Source organism: Somniosus microcephalus, chromosome 18 (genome assembly GCF_052327205.1).
Source record: "Somniosus microcephalus isolate GS21.2 chromosome 18, FLI_Smic_1.0, whole genome shotgun sequence".
In the NCBI taxonomy this organism is placed as follows: Eukaryota; Metazoa; Chordata; class Chondrichthyes; order Squaliformes; family Somniosidae; genus Somniosus; species Somniosus microcephalus.
This window is the reverse complement of record NC_141004.1, coordinates 13,809,692-13,830,212: the sequence shown is the minus strand read 5'-3', so window position 1 is coordinate 13,830,212 and position 20,521 is coordinate 13,809,692. Positions and strand designations below refer to the sequence as shown.

At 43.1% G+C, this 20,521-nt stretch overlaps 1 protein-coding gene across 3 annotated transcripts in view; it reads left to right on the top strand.

The window, feature by feature from the left end:
• LOC147105037 (transmembrane and coiled-coil domains protein 2-like) overlaps positions 1-18,471 on the top strand; it is a 150,202-nt gene extending 131,731 nt beyond the window's left edge. For all 3 annotated transcript variants that reach the window (XM_086011071.1, XM_086011073.1, XM_086011074.1), the window contains 2 exons: positions 2,792-2,927; positions 9,806-18,471. In XM_086011071.1, the coding sequence (XP_085867197.1) occupies positions 2,792-2,927; positions 9,806-10,117 (448 nt within the window). In that variant the 3' untranslated portion in view covers positions 10,118-18,471. The remainder of the gene's footprint in view (positions 1-2,791; positions 2,928-9,805) is intronic.
• Positions 18,472-20,521: the final 2,050 nt, after the last annotated feature.

The following is a 20,521-nucleotide window of genomic DNA, read 5'->3' as shown; positions in this document are numbered from 1 at the left end:
TTCCTTCCCCCTTTTTCCTTTTTCCCCCCCCCCCACCCCATGTCTAACATCTTCCAGTTTCGATGAAACGTCACCGACCTGAAACGTTAACTCTGTTTCTCACCCCACAGATGCTGCCTGACCTGCTGAGTATATCGAGCATTTTCTGTAGCTATATTTGAATGCCTCCTGCATCTCTCCTTCGTGATAGATCATCTATCCATAGGTGTCGTGCGGTTTCCTCTCCGCCACACATCCAGTATCAAACTTGTCTGTCACACTTCTCTTCAGGCAACTGTATTACTCGGGTAAATTTCTTCCAGCTTATTAGCTTATGTAGAAAATTATTAATTTTCATAAAACACCATTATTGACATTGTTATATTATAAATGTATGAAAACTTAATCAAAGTCAATTAAATCCTCATTGCCACTCGTACACTTGCATGTTTCACACCCCGAAAAACATCTTCTGAGGCCTACACCCAAATCTTAATTTACGGTTGTTTCCAGGTCCTGTCTCCCCTCACTCCCCACTTTCCGGCTGTCCTGACTCCTTCCCTGCCTAGATCCCAAATTATGTTCTGCCCGCCCATGCTCTAATGCTAGGCTCCAACCTCTCCTCTTGCTCACTCCATCGTATCAACTCCTGAGCCCTACCTTTCCTGCCCCTGCCTGTTGCTCCCAACTCCAGCCTTTCCAAATACCAGCCCCAAATCCTTTCCTGCCAGCTTCAAGCCTCATGTAATACCCACCGATGGAAAACCATCTGCCGCATCAGCCAAAAATCCCCAAAACGGGTCTGCTACATACACTCCTGCTCAGCACATCATCCTCAGTTATATTACAGAATGAGCAGCTGAGGGCCACCTAGCAACACTACAAGCAAGGCACGCAGTAACTCCTGTAATCTATTGAACACTCAGCCTCCAATCAAGTAGGAGCTTAATAAATTAATTAATAAGCTCACTAAATTTTATTCTTTAATGGCATATTTGATTGCTACAATTTAAAAATTAACATCGATCGCTTAAATTGATCATATAATTTCAGTCAATACTTCACCAATACTCTTATTATAAATGTGCCTCTTTTGTGCCTCTTTTGTTGATGTGTGTGTGTGTGTGTGTGTCTCTGATATAGATGCAAAACAAGCTTGTTTTTTTGTTCGGCCAATTAATGCTGGGTGTTCTGACAAACTTACAAGCATAGTCCAATCTGCACAGTTCCTCACCAAACAATTAAACTCTGATCTAACAACAATTGAAGGGCCATTAAAGGATGCTGTTCCACCTTAATGGCAGAATACTAGATTGAATTATGTAACACTAGTCCTTACCACAACAGCATAATCATCCAACTACTGTAAATAATGCCATGGGTGATGCAGGGTAGATGTAGCGAGCATCCATTATATTCTGGCTCTTACACTTCAAAGTGTTGCACTTTTTCAGATGTAAAGCAATCTTTTTTTTAAAGGAGAACATAGGAACAGGAGTTAGGGCATTCAGCCCCTCGGGCCTGTTCAACTCCATTTACCCACTTTTTGTGGTCATTAACCTGGAGGCTGAAATTAATAAGCACCTTCAAATCTGCAATTCACTCTGACCTTATCTTGTTTGTACTTAACAACAATTAGACTGTGTGGCAATAAAGGGTCAAAGGTCTACATTAACAGCACAATAATACATGGTCTGAAACAGCATATCTTCCGACTTCCAGGAAATCTATTAATCTTCCAAATAAGTACATGATAATATGTTCTTAACAATAAATAAGTATTAATCGCTGTATGTGGAGAAATGCTTCCTGATATCAGTCCAGACTTGTCCCAGTTTGTACTTTGTCCCCTTGTCCAGCAGTTGCAGTTTAATTTGAAATCGTGCTAGCGATTAACCTTTTCTATCCCACGTAGTTTCTTGTGTACTTCTACAAATCACCTCTGATTTGCCTCCTTTCAAGGCTGAAGAGATCAACTTTTTCTAACCTTTCTTCAGTCCTCTTAACACTGAAAATCCTGTCTCTACCTTATTTTCAAAGTGTCACCTGTGGCTCCATTGGCAGCACTCTCACCTCTGAGTCGGAAGGTTGTGGGTTCAAGTCCCACTCCAGAGACTTGAGCACAAAAATCTAGGCTGACACTCCAGTGCAGTGCTGAGGGAGTGCTGCACTGTCTGAGATGCTGTCTTTCGGATGAGACGTTAAACCGAGGCCCCGTCTGCCCCCTCAGCTGGATGTCAATAATCCTATGGCACTATTTTGAAAAAGAGCAGGGGAGTTATCCAATATTTATCCCTCAATCAACATAACAAAAACCGATTATCTGGCCATTATCACATTGCTGTTTGTGGGAACTTGCTGTGCGCAAATTGGCTGCCGCGTTTCCTACATTACAACAGTGACTACACTTCAAAAAAGAAAATTGGTTGTAAAACGCTTTGGGACGTCCGATGGTTGAGAAAGGCGCTATATAAATGCAAGTCTTTTTCTGTCAAAGCGAACAGTGCACCAGCAGAGTAATGCCCCTGATGAGTTCATCAATTTCAGTGGCAAGTGCCAAGTAGTGGCCAGGATGCATCTCCTACTGGACCCTTAGTGACAAAGGCATAGCCTAGGAGTGCATTGATTATCCATGGTCTGATTTTTAAGAATGCAAGATAAAGACCCTGAAACCACTATATACACCATTCCTCTTCCATTCCTGGTAATGGTTCAACCAACACTGAGCGAAGGACAGGGACCAATTTAAGAAAGCTGTTTGTTGCTTTGTGCTATCTTTGTTTTCATAGTAGTTTTGTAATTCTCTGTACAGGTACGAGCGTCTGGAGGAGCAGCTGAATGATCTGACCGAGCTTCATCAAAATGAAATGTCTAACTTGAAACAGGAACTCGCCAGTATGGAGGAAAAAGTGGCATACCAGTCAGATGAGAGGGCCAGAGATATCCAGGTACATGCGCTGCTAAGAAATGAATTGCTTTGGTTGGCCAACATGCCTGCAATTTCCCTAGGTGCAGATTTCAACTGTGTTTCAAAGGGCTGAGGCACTTCCCAACAGGAGTGGAGTTCATACTGTTGGACAAATAACCTTAGACTGCCCTCGTGCACCTTTTATTAGCAAGCTACAGAGTGGCATTGACGGAAGCAACCTAATTGGAAGCTACATGGTAACTGCTACGGTTTGACCTTCCAATAATTATAACTCAACTTACCGATCTCGATGTCTGTTTGCTCCCCCCTCCCCGTGTATGTAGATCAACTGAAGCAGTGTTACGGTTATCCTGAATATATTACTTCAAAATCTATTTGATTAGACCTGTATGAGAAGTTAACCTTCATGGGTTATTGGTAGACTTTGGCATTAAAGCTTGTTGGCAGTGTTGGAAAAATCACACTTAAGCTGACGTGCTTTAATGTGGTGCAACATACTTTCTGTGCAATCCGCACTCATCCCCTCTTCCACCAGCACCACTAACAGTGACAGACATGCTCTCTGCAGACATAATCCTTGTTTGGACATGGTATGAAGCTATCACAAGCCCAATGTTACGCTTTGATGAAATCTTAGTAGCGGTGCTTACTTATATAAACTGTTGGAAGTTATTTCTTTTGTTCATGTAACTCTTTCCCTTTTTCTTTTGATTGCTTTCCGTTGCATTCCCTTTTGTTCACCGTCTCGCATAGACATCTCTCTCTCTCTCCATGCATGCGCGCGCACACAAACTTATTTTCTCTCTTCTCCCTCTTTCCTGTTTTTCTTTCCTTGCTTCGGTGCTTTTTAAACGTGCTCTTATCCTTCTGTTTGGGAGTATTCTTTTTCTCCCACCCTTTCCTGAAGGTGCTGACTCCTGCGGTGATGCAAATCCACAAGCGCGAGAAGTTCTTCGCAACCTTGCCCAAATGATTAGTCTTCAAATATGAACCTGGACAGTGAATGTCAGCAGGCTGTTTGACCACGGGAGCATCGCAGTTGAGCCAGATCCAACGTTACTGCATGTGGGCAGGTGTACTTTCCAGCAGGAGCCATAGGAACATAAGAACACAAGAAAAGGAGCAGGAGTCGGCCCTTTGGCCCCTCGAGCCTGCTCCGCCATTCAATAAGATCATGGCTGACCTTCTACCTCAACTCCACTTTCCTGCACTATCCCCATATCCCTTGATTCCCTTAGTGTCCAAAAATCTATCGATCTCTGTCTTGAATATACTCAACGACTGAGCCTCCACAGCCCTCTGGGGTAGAGAATTCCAAAGATTCACTGCCCTCTGAGTGAAGAAATTCCTCCTCATCTCAGTCTTAAATGGCTGACCCCTTATTCTGGGACTATGACCCCTAGTTCTAGACTCTCCAGCCACGAGAAACATCCTCCCTGCATCTACCCTGTCGAGCCCCTTAAAAATGTTATGTTTCAATGAGATCACACCTCATTCTTCTAAACTCTAGGGAATATAGGCTTAGTCTATTCAGTCTCTCCTCATAAAACAATCACTTCATCCCAAGAATCAGTCTAGTGAACCTTTGTGGCACTCCTTCTAAGGCAATTGTATCCTTCCTTAGGTAAGGAGAGCAAAAGTGCACACAGTACTCCAGGTGTGGTCTAACCAAGACCCTGTATAATTGTAGTAAGACTTCTTGTACTCCAATCCCTTTATAGTACTCCAATCCCTTTATAATACAGGCTAACATACCATTTGCTTTCCTAATTGCTTGCTGTACCTGCATGTTAAATTTCTGTGATTTGTGTACAAGGACACCCAGGTCCCTCTGAATACCAACACTTCCCAGTTTCTCACCATTTAAAAAAAAATTCTGCTTCTCTTTCCTATCAAAGTGGGTAACTTCACAGTTCTCCACATTATATTCCATCAGCCATGTTCTTGTCCACTCACTTAACCTGTCTATACCCCTTTGCAGCCTCTTTGTGTCCTCCTCGCATCTTACTTTCTCACCTAACTTTGTGTCATCAACAAACTTGGATACATTACACTCAGTCCCCTCATCTAAGTCATTAATGTAGATTGTAAACAGCGGTACCCCACTAGTTACAGCCTGCCAACCTCAAACTGTCCCGTTTATTCCAACTCTCTTTTCTCTCCGTTGACCATTCATCAATCCATGCTAATATATAGGGCTCCTGAGATTGGGGTAATAATCTCTTGTGTGGCACCTTGTCGAATGCTTTTTGAAAATCCAAACACACTACATCCACTAGTTCCCCTTTATTTACCCTGCTGATTACAACCTCATAAATCTCTTAACAGATTTGACAAACATGATTTCCTTTTCATAGAATCATGTTGACTCTGCCTAATCATATTGTGATTTTCCAAGTGCCCTGTTACCACGTCCATAATAATAGATTCTAGCTTTTTCCCTACATGGGATGCTGATCATGCCAGTTCTAGTGCCCTTACTATTACCGTGGCTGAGATCGGTTAACTCTGCACAAATTGGGAACAGAACCTGGTATTAAGTGCCGTATCATCAGAGCTAAAAGGGTTAAATTATGATGGCAGGTTGCATAGCCAAGAACATAAGTAGTAAGAGCAGGAGTAGGCCATCCGGCCCCTCGAGCCTGCTCCGCCATTCAATACGATCATGGCTGATCATTGACCTCATCTCCACTTTCCCGCCTGATTTCCATATCCCTTGATTCACCTCGAGTCCAAAAATCTATCTCTCTCAGCCTTGAATATACTCAAAGACTCAGCATCCACAGCCCTCTGGGGCAGAGAATTCCAAAGATTCACAACCCTCTGAGTGAAGAAATTCCTCCATCTCAGTCTTAAATGGCTGACCCCTTATCCTGAGACTATGCCCCCTAGTTCTAGACACTCCAGCCAGGGGGAAACAACCTCTCAGCATCTACCCTGTCAATCCCCTTCAGAATCTTGTATGTTTCAATGAGATCACCTCTCATTCTTCTAAACTCCAGCGAGTATAGGCCCATTCTACACAATCTCTCATCATAGGACAGCCCTCTCATCCCGGGAATCAATCCAGTGAACCTTCAAGGCAAGTATATTCTTCCTTTAGATAAGGAGACCAAAACTGCAGAGTAGGTGTGGTCTCACCAAGGCCCTGTACAATTGTAACAAGACTTCCTTACTCTTTTATACCCCAACCCCCTTGCAATAAAGGCCAACATGCCATTTGCCTCCCTTGTTGCTTGCTGTACCTGCATGCTAGCTTTCTGTGTTTCTTGCACAAGGACACCCAAATCTCTCTGAACACCAACATTTGAAAGTTTCTCACCATTTAAAAAATATTCTGTTTTTCTATTCTTCCTACCAAAGTGAATCACCTCACATTTCCTTACATTATACTCCATCTGCCACTTTACTGCCCACTCACTTGTATTCCCTTGGGTATAGAAGATTAAGGGGTGGTCTAATTGAGGCGTTTAAGATGATTAAAGGAGTTGATAGGGTAGAGAGAGAGAAACTATTTCCTCTGGTGGGGGGGTCCAGAACAAGGGGGTATAACTTTAAAATTAGAGGTAGGCCATTCAGGGGTGATGTCAGGAAGCACTTCTTCACACAAAGGGTGGTGGAAATCTGGAACACTCTCCAACAAAAAGCTGTTGAGGTTGGTGGTCAATTGAAAATTTCAAAAGTGACATTGATATATTTTTGTTAGGCAAGTGTATTAAAGGTTAAGGAACCAAGGCGGGTAGATGGAGTTAAGATACAGATCAGCCAAATTGAATGAAAGTACAGGCTCGAGGGTCTGAATGGCCTCTTCCTGTTCCTATTTTCTGGTAAACCATGGTGGAAAGCTCAGAAGTATTGTGCTGTGGAGTCTCAGATACAGATTCCCATCCCTGTAATTTCCTGTGTGGTAAATTCTCGAGCATAGCTATGTCCTCTGCAGGAGGGCAGAGTGCAGGTAGAATTGCTGCTCATTTGCTGTTATGCACTTTGCATGGCCGCGCGAAGCTTGGCATTGGCAGGGGGCTGTGAACAAGGCACCTTCTCGGTCAGGATGTGGGGCAAATAGGCAAAGAAAGGGACATTCTGCAGAGCTGAGGAATGCCTGTGGTTTGTATGTGCATGGGTGTGTGGGAGGTTCAGGATGCTCCCATCAGTCGTTGCTCAAGTAGGCTTTGATGCGGTACGTCCAAGATAATCTCGCACTGCTAAATGTATTATACAGAGAAGGATGTTCCTGACGAGTGCGAGAGTGTCTGAGTAGACACATTCCTGAACTGTGATCCAGTTCTGACTCATTTCCAGCCACACACTGCATAGTCTGCTGACCACACAGCACTGCAGCTGTGGCATCATTTGCTCTGTGTTCTTTAACCTTTCAAAGGACTGAAGGTCCTTTGCATCTTCTGCAAATCCCAGATGTGTAACAGCTGCAAAAGTAATTTTCTCTCATTATTTTTCTTTTGGTTTTCTCCACCCTTAAGTATCCTTTTCCACCCCCACTTCCTCTTCTAGTTTTGATTTGCTGTCAGTTCCTTCTGCCAAATGCACACCACGATTTCTATCACAGACTTTAAAAAAAAAAAAATCAGTGTCTTAATACAGGTTGACTATCCCTTATCCGAAAACCTTGGGACCAGCTGTGTTTCGGTTTTCGGAAATTTTCGGATTTCAGAAGGTATTATTTCAGACTGGGAAACTCCTAGCATTCTTTTCACAGGCAGGCTCTGGAAAGCGTCTCTGTAGCTTAGCAACAGCTTCAGAGACGCTTCCAAACTGCTGGGCCGAGTGTTTACAAGCTGTTGCTGAGCAACAGTGTTTGTTGTCAGATACGGAGATGAAAACCTTCGTATCTGACAACATTAGCGCTGGTCTATCCGGAAGTTTGGATAGAACGGCAGCATATCGGACGGGCCGCTGCAACTATCGGACGGGCCGCTGTATTGTTGGGTTCACTCTCCTGGTACCTCCTTCACACTGCCTGGCTCGGCCTGCAATCTCCTACCCAGGAGGGAACTCTGTGACCCTCTGCCCTGCTCGCAGGGAAAGGCAGAGCTCCCTCAGTCACACTTAACATCGAGAGCGAAGGCCGGCGTGTCGACAATCTGCAGGAATTCTTGTTCTGGGCCCCGGAGGACCACTCCTGTCATGTTTTGCGCCACTCGGGTCATGTGCGCACGACTTACGCTGAACGAAAAAACTTTCGGTTTTCGGAAGTTCGGATAAAGGATAGTCTACCTGTATTGAGAAATGGAGTCAAGCAACAGTAATCTGAATAATCTAGAAAAGTTACCCATTTGCTGCAGCAATCTCCTCATTGACTGCCAGGCGTTTGAAGGTGAAAAGATCATTTTTTAATTTATTTTGTTTTCAGCAGATGTAATTATGGAACTTGCTGTTCCTTAAATTAGAGGATCAACATATGATGGCGTTGGAGGGCACAGACGAGAGCATCTAATAGACTTATTAATAATGCTTTAATAACCTTAGAGCAATGAATGTTATGGGAAGATTTAATAAAGGTGTTCAAAATGATGAGGGATTGTGCTAGAGTAGATCGGGAGAACCTATTTGCACTGGCCGGAGGGTCGGTAACCAGAGGACACAGATTTGAGGAAATCGGCAAAAGAGCCAGAGGGGAGATGAGGAGAATTTTTTTCACTCAGCGAGTTGTTGTGATCTGGAACGTGCTGCCTGAAAGGGCGGTGGAAGCAGATTCCGGAGTAACTTACAAAAAGGGAATTGGATAAATACATAATGAGGAAGAATTTGCAGCGTTATTGGGAAAGAGCAGGAGAGTGGGACTAATTGGATAGCACGATGAGAGAATAGATGGAGTGTGCTGGATGGGTTGAATGGCCTTTTTTTGGCTTTGGACTTGATTTTCTTGTTATAACTGCTCGGTGCAGTTGTGCCATGTTTCAGCAACGTTGCCGAGATTGATTGATCGGAGTGCAAAGATGTTTCTAAAGTATGGATTCAACCTGTGCAGCTGGTCACATGTCTCTAAGAAGCATTTTATCACCCTGACGGTATTGAAACATTTTAGTGGATTTTCACTGGAACTTAATAAATTAATATAATATAAGATAAAAACAAAAAATGCTGCAAACACTCAGCAGGTCAGGCAGCATCTGTGGAGAGAGATGGGCTCTGACGAAAGGTCATCGACCTGAAACGTTAGCTCTGTTTCTCACTCCTCAGATGCTGCCTGACCGGCTGAGTGTTTCCAGCATTTCCTGTTTTAATTTCAGATTTCCAACATCTGCAGTATTTTGCTTTAATAAAGTAATATCCTAGAGTAATCTTTTTTTATTATTTTTATTGTTTTCTACCTTCTATCTTCTTCCCCTGTCTTCCCCCACAGTGCCCAAGAGTCCTTGAGTTTTTGCCAATGGCATTCTTCTCTCCCAGTGTTACATTTCCATTTTATGGTCTACTCTAGAGCCTTTTAGAATGAGATTGCTTTGTTAGCATTGTATTGGTAAGCAGTTCCGTAAGTGCTTGCTGTTTTTGACAATCTACGCTGGATGTTTTATTTTTATTGCAGCTTTTGTTCTTGTGAATTTTCTGCTGGTTAAGGTATTCGTGCTGGGAATAGAACACTTTCAATTTGGGCATCCAGTGTTACCAAGTCGAGCATAACATGGTTGTATGTTCCTCGACTCTGCCCCAATAATGTACCTCAGCTCCAACCTTAAAGCACGCCATACAGCAACAATGACTTCCACAGCAGCCATCTTCTCTGGAGCGGGATTGCCAATCTGCTATCTGTTTCATCTAGTAATCAGATTGAGACTGCCCTCGTGCTGGTTTTGAGAGCCGACTTGAGATGTGCTGTAAGGAAGCTAACGCCTCACTCACTTCACTGGTTCCTCTTCTGTGTTTACCCCCTTGCAGGAGGCTCTGGAGTCGTGTCTCACCCGGATCACCAAACTGGAGCTCCAGCAGCAGCAGCAGCAGGTGGTGCAACTGGAGGGGGTGGAGAACGCTAATGCACGGGCACTGCTGGGCAAATTCATCAACGTCATCTTGGCGCTCATGGCTGTCATCCTGGTCTTCGTCTCCACCATAGCCAACTTCATCACTCCTCTCATGAAGACCCGCTTCCGGGTGCTCAGCACACTGCTGCTGGTGCTGTTCCTCGTCTCCCTGTGGAAGCAATGGGAAAATATTGTGTACTTCTCAGAACAGATCCGCTTGCCCAGCTGATCTGGACATTTTTGGCAGCTGACAGATCGGCGTGTTTTTTTTTTAAAACAAGGTTTCCGAACCTCTTGTTTTTCTCCTCCCCTCTTCCCCCCCCCCCCCCACCACTCATCAATGCCGATGACATCATCAGTTTGGCGGGCAAGCGCAGCAGCGCGATACACGATGAGATGCGGCCTGATTAGAAGGAAGGTTACAGGCAGAGCTGATCGAACTACTTTTCCCTTTTTTTAAAGGTTTTAACTGAACAGGCTCTGAGAAACTGGTTGCATACACACTGAGGCGAGCAATGAAGGAAGACATTGTTCATAACGAATTGTACCATTTCAGTATTTTTTGTTGTTGTTTTCTTGTTAACTTATAACATATTTAAGTTTTTTGTGGGGGGGGCAGGGAGAGAATCGGTATTGTTTGTGTGACTGCCTATATATTTATTTATAACTAATATACATTCGATGATATAGCACAAATGGTTTGCAAGATCCCCTAAGCTTAATCACATTGCACATTCCGGTTTATGTGAAAACAGTCCTTGAACCTAGTAGAAATTAATGATTTCTTTCTTAAGGCGCTCAGTGGAGTGGGGTTGTGTCGGAGATATTTCTGTTGGACAGCTTAAGCAGGCGGTGAAGGAAATTTCGCTTGTCCCAGCTGAGAATATTTGCAATTGAAGAAATGGGTAGAACGTCGGAAGAAAATTTGGCGATGCTCTCGGCAACAGAAAGCTTGCCGCCACGCTGGACCATTTAAAAAAAATTATTTTAATTTTTCCAGTCTTGCATCTTTCCCAATGGTTTCATTCGCTGCTACAGCATCAGTAAATGGTTCCAGGCACATGTCGGCCAGCCACCACAGACGCGAAATGCACTGCCGATGTCTTGGTGACTGAGCTACTGCTGGATTGTGACACATGACCTGTAGGGTGGGGGTTAATTAAAAAAAAAAATCTTTTAAGTCGTAGTAGGATCCATCAGTGCAGTCGAAAATAGATGCATTATAACCTGTTCGAAAATTTCAGTTGAGTGTTATTTGGAATTAAGACCATCACAATATGTGTTGCTAGTTAGATTTTCTACAATTTGTTCTCTTTTTTTAAAAAAATGCATTAAACGTAATAGGTTATTCCACTTTACTCTCCCCCATACTTTGCAGCCACTTGACTTGTTAACCGGGCAGTGGACACTCCTGAGTGTGAGAGAGTTTTAGGTCGACACGTTGGGTTTGGTGTGAAGCTTTTAAGTCTTAAAATTAGATGAGTAGATTTTTCCCAGCTGCTGCACAGTTGAGTTGTTGCAGGGTATCAGCTATGTGTGGGTAAGTAATGCTTGAAATTAGTTTGCTTCATCAGAACACGTGGCTTTTTGTAGTGTGTTTTCTTCAATTTTTAAAAAATATTTTTATTTATAAGCAGCATTTGGTGAAACAACATGGGAATATTTTTCAGCCAGGTGCCAGTTAAACAGCGCCTGGTAGAACAGGAGATGATCTGCATGTTTCCTCTCTTTTTTCCCCCCCCCCCCGCCTCCAATTCAGTTCCAAAGAGCATTGTGAACTAACCGAAAACAAATGCCTCATTGGAAAGAACAAATCGAGTGTTTTACCATCCATAAATATGAAATAAGCAGCACAATACAGCAGCAATAGGAGAGAGATTGTGGCAGAAGCTCACATTGCAAGCAGAGCTCATAATGTGCTTAAGATTTGGAGTCACCAAATGCTCCACACATCAAGTTTCCCATAAAATCCAGATTCCAAATCCCACCTCGTACCATGGATTCAGATGAAGAAGGCCCTTCTGCCTATTTGATCTCATCCATCCAGAATACCAACCATGTGTAAGTCACACTTTTTAAACATTTTTTGTTGCCTTATTTCATTTCATCTCCTCCTGCATTACTTACCGGGGGGAATGTGTGCTTTCGTTGTTCCTGACAATTACTGCTGAATAAGGTTGTAATTCCAATGTGTAGACTGTCCAAGCAAATGCTGATTATATCGGGGAACAATCTGGGGGCGGGGGGTGGTGGCGGGAAAGCAGCAATAAAAAGCCCCCACACACAAAGGTGATTTGGGATAGAACTTCAGATACTTACAGTGGAGGAAATACTGGAAAAAACATTCCCAAAGAGTACAGAATGCTTGATGTTTTCTTTTTTCCTGTTTTAATCAGAGAACTGCCGTCTCTTTTGGTGCTCATTTAGGAAGCATTGTCAGATTGGTGAGTACTGATTTGAAAATCTGTGTACAATTAAATGGGGTTCAGAGTTGGTGAGCCTGTGCTTCGAGGGAAGCCTTTGCATGAGTGGCTTAAAAACAAGTTAGAAATGGGAATGGCAGTGTTGTAGTTGTATGAAATTAGCTAGGACCATGGTTATAGTTGCCTTGATGGCTTAGTGAGTAAATGTACCACACGGTGCAACTCTAAGTCACACAGACCAGAAGGTCCCAGGTTCAGTTCCCGGGTTGCACTGAATTTCTGGGCTCATGCACAAGAATGGTTGCTTAAACAAGGTAGAGAGAAACTGTATCAGGCCTTTGGAATAGGTGGGAGGGAAGGCGAGCAAGTGGAAAAGGAGAAAGATTAAAGCAAAATATATCAGAATATATAATATGGCCATTCAGTTAGTTGGAAGTTAAATAATCTTAGCCCAGTTGTACTGCAAAAACATAGTCGCAGGACGTGTGGGGCTAGCACAATACCATGTAAGGATGTGGTGTCAGTGGGGCCACACTAACACATCAATAATATGCTGCAGCACGTATAACAGGAAGGGCGATAATGCAAGGTAACGCAATGAAAGTTCTCGCCATTTAGGAAGGGATGTGCTTTCCTGTGTAGGTGCAGCACAAGGAAAAAGGGAGGGGACAGTATGAAGGTCAATTTGTAATCTCCAGTTTAACGAGGCTGAGGCAATTTCTTTTTATATAAAGTACTTTTAGTTGAAACTTTATTTTCTTCAAAGTAATTTTTTTTTCCTGTTTTGAGAAGAATAACTGCTGCAGTCTTTGCAGCAATCGTGCATGGTTGTTGAGAATGATAGATCTAGAGCATTATGAAGATTGATGATAGGGGAGCATTACTGTCCTAATTTGTTTAATGCAGGAATTTAATATATTAAAAATCTTAAATCTGTGCGCGCTTCCTGTTTAGTTTTCCAATATTACTTCCTGGGTCCACATTTACGATAGAAAGTGCCTTTGTAAACTTGTCTTTCTGCAATGGTACTCCCGCCAATGATGGGGCCGCAGCACCTCCCCCAGCGAGAGACGGTGCAATTATAGTGGGACAAGTTTACATTGCTGTTTCCATTAATGAAGTGGGCATAGGAATTTATAATGGAAACATAAAGACAAATTTTAAAACGGGCATTGAATTATGTTTGCACGCCCTGGTCCATTTATCCCCACCTTCTAATCCTGGTTTAACTGACCTTGACATTCTGTGCAATACCATAGCGCATTGACTAGTATAAATATTTGTGTATTGAACAAGTTATTCAAAATAATGTTCTAAGGAAACCGATTCCTGGAACTGGGACGATTTCAGGAGAGGTGGACATAAGCAATGCTAATCCCTGTCCCACTTGTTCCAGTAACATCAGTGATTACTGCTCCCTGTGGGTCAGGGTTTAAGACTGGAGCACTCAGATCCCTACCCAAATACTTGCTGGGTTTTGTTAGTTTGCAATTGTATAGCAAGCTTCTCCTCTGGCATCACTGCTGTTAAAGTCTGTAGTCCACCACATTGATTACACTTACACCGATCAACTAGTCATGTGGGTAGAAACTAAAATACTGCAGATGCTAAAAACCGCAATAGAGAATTCTGATGACCCATAGCAGACCAGTCAGCTTCTGTGAAGGGAACAGACAAGCTAACGTTTAAAATGCAGACCCTTCAAAGCTGAAAAATAAGAGGCGAGCAGGCATATCAATACAATCTGAAAAGGGGGAGGGAGAAAATAGACACACACAGGCAAGCCTAAAGAGGAGTCATGCTCGGAATGATGAAACAGATGTGTTTTATCATTGCACTCGTGATTTGTATGTGTGATATCCTTCCCTTTTTCTGATTGTATTACCATGCTTGTCCGCCTCTTTTTTTCAGTTTTGAAGACGGGTCTACATGCTAAACGTTAACCTGTCCGTTCTCTCCACAGAGACTGACTGAGCTGCTGCGTGTTTCCAGCATTCTCTGTTTCAGCTAGTCCTGTGGTCTGGGCCTTGGGTCTTGCAGCGGACATTGATCCCTGGCTAAGCTAAGGGCAAATGAGTTGCAGCATCCTGCAATGAGTCCTGCAAATTATCTACACTGAACTGCGTGATTTGCTGCCCGGGTACTGTAATTTTTGCACAAGGAGTCTAGGTGAAAGTGACTATGCCAGTTCCCGAGCAGATCTACATGATAGCAAATGATTTTCTGCAAAAATTGCCCTAGTTCTGGCCATGTGACTGGCTGACCGCTGTACATGAGGCAACTGAGTAGAACAAAGCTAACATTGCAAATCAAGATACTTTCACATGGACTTTATTTTCACAACTTTTGTATTTTCCATTTAGTCACAAAACATTCAATCATCACAAATATTGCTAGCAAAGGTAGTCGGACACAAAATTAAAACCAAACACAGTTTTCATTGCAGAAATCATCCAATATTGGGAAAGATTTCTGCTCTCGCAAGAGTAAAATTGTAAAGATTTTCTTTTCATGATTTGACAATTTCCTTGTAAGTAGCGGGATTCATTCCTCGTGTGCGTCAGCAGCTAAACAATGAATTGATTATTCTCCTTTACCACTTTAACAGTATTGTAGTTTGACGACTTACTGCCATTTTCCAATTGGAGCTCTCCCTGGGGTTCGTGCAGCTCCTGCACCATCAAGCACTTTATGCAGGCACAGTAGACCTTCATAGTAAGGCTGTCAAAAAGGCGCTTTTAACCTGACGCTTAAACACGGGAGATAAGAGGGCCTGTTTTGGGAGAGTTACCTTAGTACCGCTGTGCTGTATTACTGTAGGTGCACTGGGCTTTGCTGTGAAATACAGGGGCTGAAAGAGCAAACACACAGGACCCGGTGCTCCTCCATTTACTGAAACAGGCAGCCATAATCTGGTGGCAGGTTGTTTGTGGACTGACATTTTCGTGGGTCCGTAACGCTGTCGGTTCCCTGAACGTCGGGCTATTTACATTAAAGAGTGTCGCTGACAGAGGAAGAAGAGCACGCCTGCCATTGTCTGCACTCTTGTGTTATTTAAAAAGATACCTTAATATATAGAGAATGTTGTGGAAAGCAATCTAATCCCTAGTTTAGCTCATTAATGGGGATAATCTGGTAACTCACCAGTGACAAAGTTATTTATGAGTGTATGAAGGGCATTCTGACAACTGAAACAAAAGGATAGCTCCCTGTTTTATTTAAAAAAGCAATGATAGACTGTTCTATTTTCTAAGTCTTAATCGTGTTACAAATGCTTTAATACTTTCCGTTCTGCCATGTGAGTTAGTTCCTTCTCCCGAACTGCCACTTTGAAAGTTGTCAAAAGTGGCATTAAAGGGGAAGTCGGGTTGAGAGGGCGAAGTACATTTTATTTGAGGTAAACCCCCATTTTATAGTAAAAAAAAAATATATCGGGGAAATGTGATTTGATTTATTGTGATGCCCATTTCTGACATGCGGGGAGCTATGAGGGGCTGATTCTCCCTCCCTGCTGAGTTGCTGTGTGGCTGAGATTAGACTGTGCCAGATCAGTGCTGTGCTGGCCTGGCGTTGTGGTTCGCTTGTGGTTTGAGATAGGGGCTCTCCCCATCATGGAGCAGTGTACAAGGAGAATGGCCTGCTCTATTACCTCTCTGCCGCCAAAAAAAAATCAGTGTCTTTAAATCAGAGATCAAGCTTTTAACCAAGTGTTTCTTTCACCATCAATTGGGCGAGTACTTAGAATAAAAAGTATTCCCTCCTTGACTTATCTCCCGCTTTTAAGTGCTCAAATGAGTCCCCAAACACACTCCATGGTTTCACGAATGAGACAAGGAGACAGCATGAAAGCCGATTCCGTGCAAAGACAAAAGTATGTATTTAAAAAATCTGTTTTCTGTTCGATTAGATCTATAAGACGACTCCACTTCAGTTGCATATGAAGCTGGGTACTACTGTATCTGCCTTCAATGAGCGGATTTGGCAGTATATCTTTCATCGCCACGCCACGCAACAAAACTAGCAATACTTTCCTAGTTTTGGATACTTGAGGGTTCAAAGATACAAAAAAGGGGTTCGAGCTAGTGAACATTCAGAAAAATGCAGCTATCCGTTCAAGCATGCAACATGATCCTAGAACAAGCCAGTCTAGTTGTAATGCTGTATAAACAATCGCCTCTGCTTATGGTCCTTTCCCTTAACAGAGAACATGTGCGAAACACTCCCTTTATAGCACACACTGTATTGTTCCCAAAGACAGCCTTATTGATTGGAGGGAGAGGTTACAGTAGAGAATATAGAAACCTCTCTCATGGGGTGTGTGTGTGTGTGTTCCAGACGCTAAGCCGGTCTGGGTCATCAAGTCCTCCAATTGTTGAAATGAATGTAAAACTACTTGCAATCCTTGTTGTATGCGCAAGGTCCACAGTTTATTGTATCAGTTATTTAATGCGATACCTGAAGTTAAGTTATGATCTATTTTTATTATTGACCTGAGTTATTTAAGTTGCTGTTCTTGCTGGCGCGCTATTAACATGTCTTGCTTGACTCCTGACACCCTTTTTCAAGCTACCTGCTTTCTCACATGTGGACATCACATCAGTTTTACTGCGACACCAGATCCTGGGGAACAACTTTGTGTGACCCACTGGCTGTTATTGTGGCATTTCTAGACAGTGTTGATCTTGTTCAGCGATTGGATTAATTTCCAGTTCCATTATTTAAAGATTATCCATACTTTTTTTAAAAAGTTGTTTTTCTTCCATTTACGTGTTGCAATATATTTATTTATTACGCGAAAGCAATGACTTTTTACAGACTTCTTCCACAAGCACTACAATGGAAGGTGCTTATTTGCAGGTGGCAAATATGTTTGTTGTTTTTTTTTTTTTAAAGAGCTTTGCTGTGCTGCAGAGTGTGGAAGAATTTTGTGCTTGTATTAAATATACACCACTTGTCACAAGTTGCATCGCAAGGATGGGAGAGGCCATTCGGCCCACCTGGGAGTCCATTCCACATGCAGCTCCCTCCTTGTGTGAAGAAGTTGTTCCTGATATCAGTCCTAAAATTACCCTTTAACCGTTTGAACCTATTGGACACCACAGATGGCTTCCTTGTGTCCTATGTATGTATCGATGTATTAGAATATATGTTAAGATATCTGGAAATTATAACAACCCCCTACCTCAGCATTTCAAAGTCTCCCCCATGAATCAAATTGCTCGATGCACATCCAGTGCAATGCTAGCACCACCCAGGCTACGTTTGATCCCTGGTCTGCGCTGTTAAAGAGTTGAGCATCTTTTGGGGCACTACACTGGACAGGGACAAAAACGAGGTTAAGTTCCCACTCCTAAATCGCTATTTAGCGATGACCGGCTAGAAAGTGCAGCCATCAGGCAGAGGTGTGTGTGCAATGTTCTCCCGTAGTTGAATAAGCTGAGGGTGCTCCGAATAGCCACTGGGAGGATGCGGGGCGGAGATACCGGAGGGCTGCTGACGCCCTTGGAACTATTACAAGAGGAGTCGGTGTTCAGGGAACAATGTGGGTGGGGGGGGTGGCTGGAGAGGGAGAAAAATTAAAAACCTCAGTGCATGTCTGGCAGACTCTGCTAATACTTGGATTCCACTGGGAACTTAACGAAGTTATGTAGATGGTTCGAACCTGAATTTCAATGCCAGTTTCTTTGGCCCTCAAGGTGCTTAAATAACCATGTGGCTGAATTACTTTGCCCTGCAAAGCACACCCCCATGCCAAAGAATGTGATACCGGGTCTGTGTCATTGAGATGTTTTATTCGGATGGACGAAGAATCATGGAAGGAGTTATACATTTTTTGGGTGTAGAAAGCTAATGGCAACATTTATTGGATTAACATTGTCCTGTATAATGGCAAAAATGGTCAGGATGAAGAACTACTTGGTTACTGAGCCCCTGGGTAACTTCACCTGTCTGCTCCTCGTTATCCATACGTGCTCACCATAAAGATTTGGGCACAAGAGTTTTAAAATATATACACTTTATATCGGAATGTCCCATCATTCATTCATTGTCTTTTATTTTCTGGACGAATAAATGTTCTGAATAAATGTATACTTCTGCATACAATCGAAACAAAAACCTGAAATAAAATTGTCAAAAAATAAACCAATTTTTCAATAAATTTATTCAACAGTTTGTTTGTTTTTTGCTCCTAGGGGATGTTGAAGGTGGTTTGGTTTACTTGAATTCAGTTTGTCGCTCCTGACTCCCATCGATTAGGCCATTGCGTTGATCTGGATCTGTTCAAGGGATCCCTGGGTATGTGCACTGTGTAAATCTGGAGGTGGTTCTAAGATGGTCAGTAGGTGGGTGATTTGACTTTTTGACAATTCCTCTCATGAAGACACGGGGTGGGGAGGTCATCTCCCGACAGCCACACATGCATATTCCCCAGCAGGGGTCACTGGATAGCAACAACAACTTACATTTATATAGCACCTTTAATGTAGTAAAACATAATCGAAGATAGGAGCAGGAGTAGGCCATTCGGCCCCTCGAGCCTGCGCCGCCATTCAATGCGATCATAGCTGATCATCCAAATTCAGTACCCTGTTCCTGCCTTCTCTCCATATCCCTTGATCCCTTTAGCCTTAAGAAATATATCCAACTCCTTCTTGAATATATTTAATGAATTGGCCTCTACTGCCTTCTTTGGCAGAGAATTCCACAGGTTCACCACTCTGGGTGAAGAAATTCCACCTCATCTCTGTCCTAAATGGCTTACCCCTTATCCTTAGACTGTGACCCCTGGTTCTGCACTCCCCGACCATCGGGAACATCCTTCCAGCATCTAGTCTGTCTAGTCCTGTTAGAATTTTATAAGTTTCGATGAGATCCCCTCTCATTCTTCTAAACTCCAGCGAGTACAAGCCCAATCGACCCAATCTCTCCTCGTATGTCATTCCTGCCATCCCAGGTATCAGCCTGGTGAATCTTCGCTGCACTCCTCCCATGGCAAGAACATCCTCAGATAAGGCAACCAAAACTGCACACAATACTCAAGGTGCGGTCTCACCAAGGCCCTGTACAACTGCAGCAAGACATCCTTGTTCCTGTACTCAAACCCTCTTGCTACGAAGGCCAACATACCATTTGCCTTCTTAACCGCCTGCTGCACCTGCATGCTTACTTTCAGAGACTGGTGCACAAGGACGCCCAGGTCTCGTTGCACTTCCCCCTTCTCCCAATCTATTGCCATTTAGATAATAATCTGCCTTCCTGTTTTTGACACCAAAGTGGATAACCTCGCATTTATCCACGTTATATTGCATCTGTCATGCTTCTGCCCAATCACCCAACCTGTCCAAATCATACTGGAGTTTCTCGGCATCCTCCTCACAGCACACACGCCCACCCAGCTTTGTGTCATCTGCAAACTTGGAGATATTACATCTAATTCCCTCGTCCAGATCATTAATATATATTGTGAATAGCTGGGGTCCAAGGACCGATCCCTGCGGTACCCCACTAGTCACTGCCTGTCACTCGGAAAAAGACCCGTTTATTCCAACTCTTTGCTTTCTGTCTGCCAACCAGTACTCTACCAAGTCAATACCTTGCCCCCAATCCCATGTGCCTTAATTTTACATGCTAATCTCTTATGCAGGACCTTATCGAAAGCCTTTTGAAAATCCAAATACACCACATCCACTGGTTCTCCCTTAACTATTTTACCAGTTACATCCTCAAAAAATTCCAGTAGATTAGTCAAGCACGATTTACCTTTTGTAAAGCCATGTTGACTTTGTCCAATCCGGTCACTTTTTTCCAAGTGCTCTGCTATAAAAAGACCGGTGCTAGTGCGAGCAGCAGAGAGTGCCGTTTGGGTAAGTGAGAGAGTTCTTTAATGGTTATTTCTCTTTAAATCATTTGGAGTGGTGCAAATTGTTAGTGGCAATTGCCAGTAGTTTCTTAATAAGATTACTTAAGCAGTTTAAGTAAAGGGGAAAAGTTAAATATTTGGGATTCTGTTGGTTTAAGAAGAGTAAAACAAGGTAACACTGCAGTAGGAGTTAATTGGCAGGCAGTGAAGACCAGTTCTCTAACCAATGACCAGGGGTGACTCATTTGGCTACAAACAAACAGTATAAAAAGACCGGTGCTAGTGCGAGCAGCACGGAGTGCCGTTTGGGTAAGTGAGAGAGTTAGGGTAAGTTTTTTTTAATTCATTG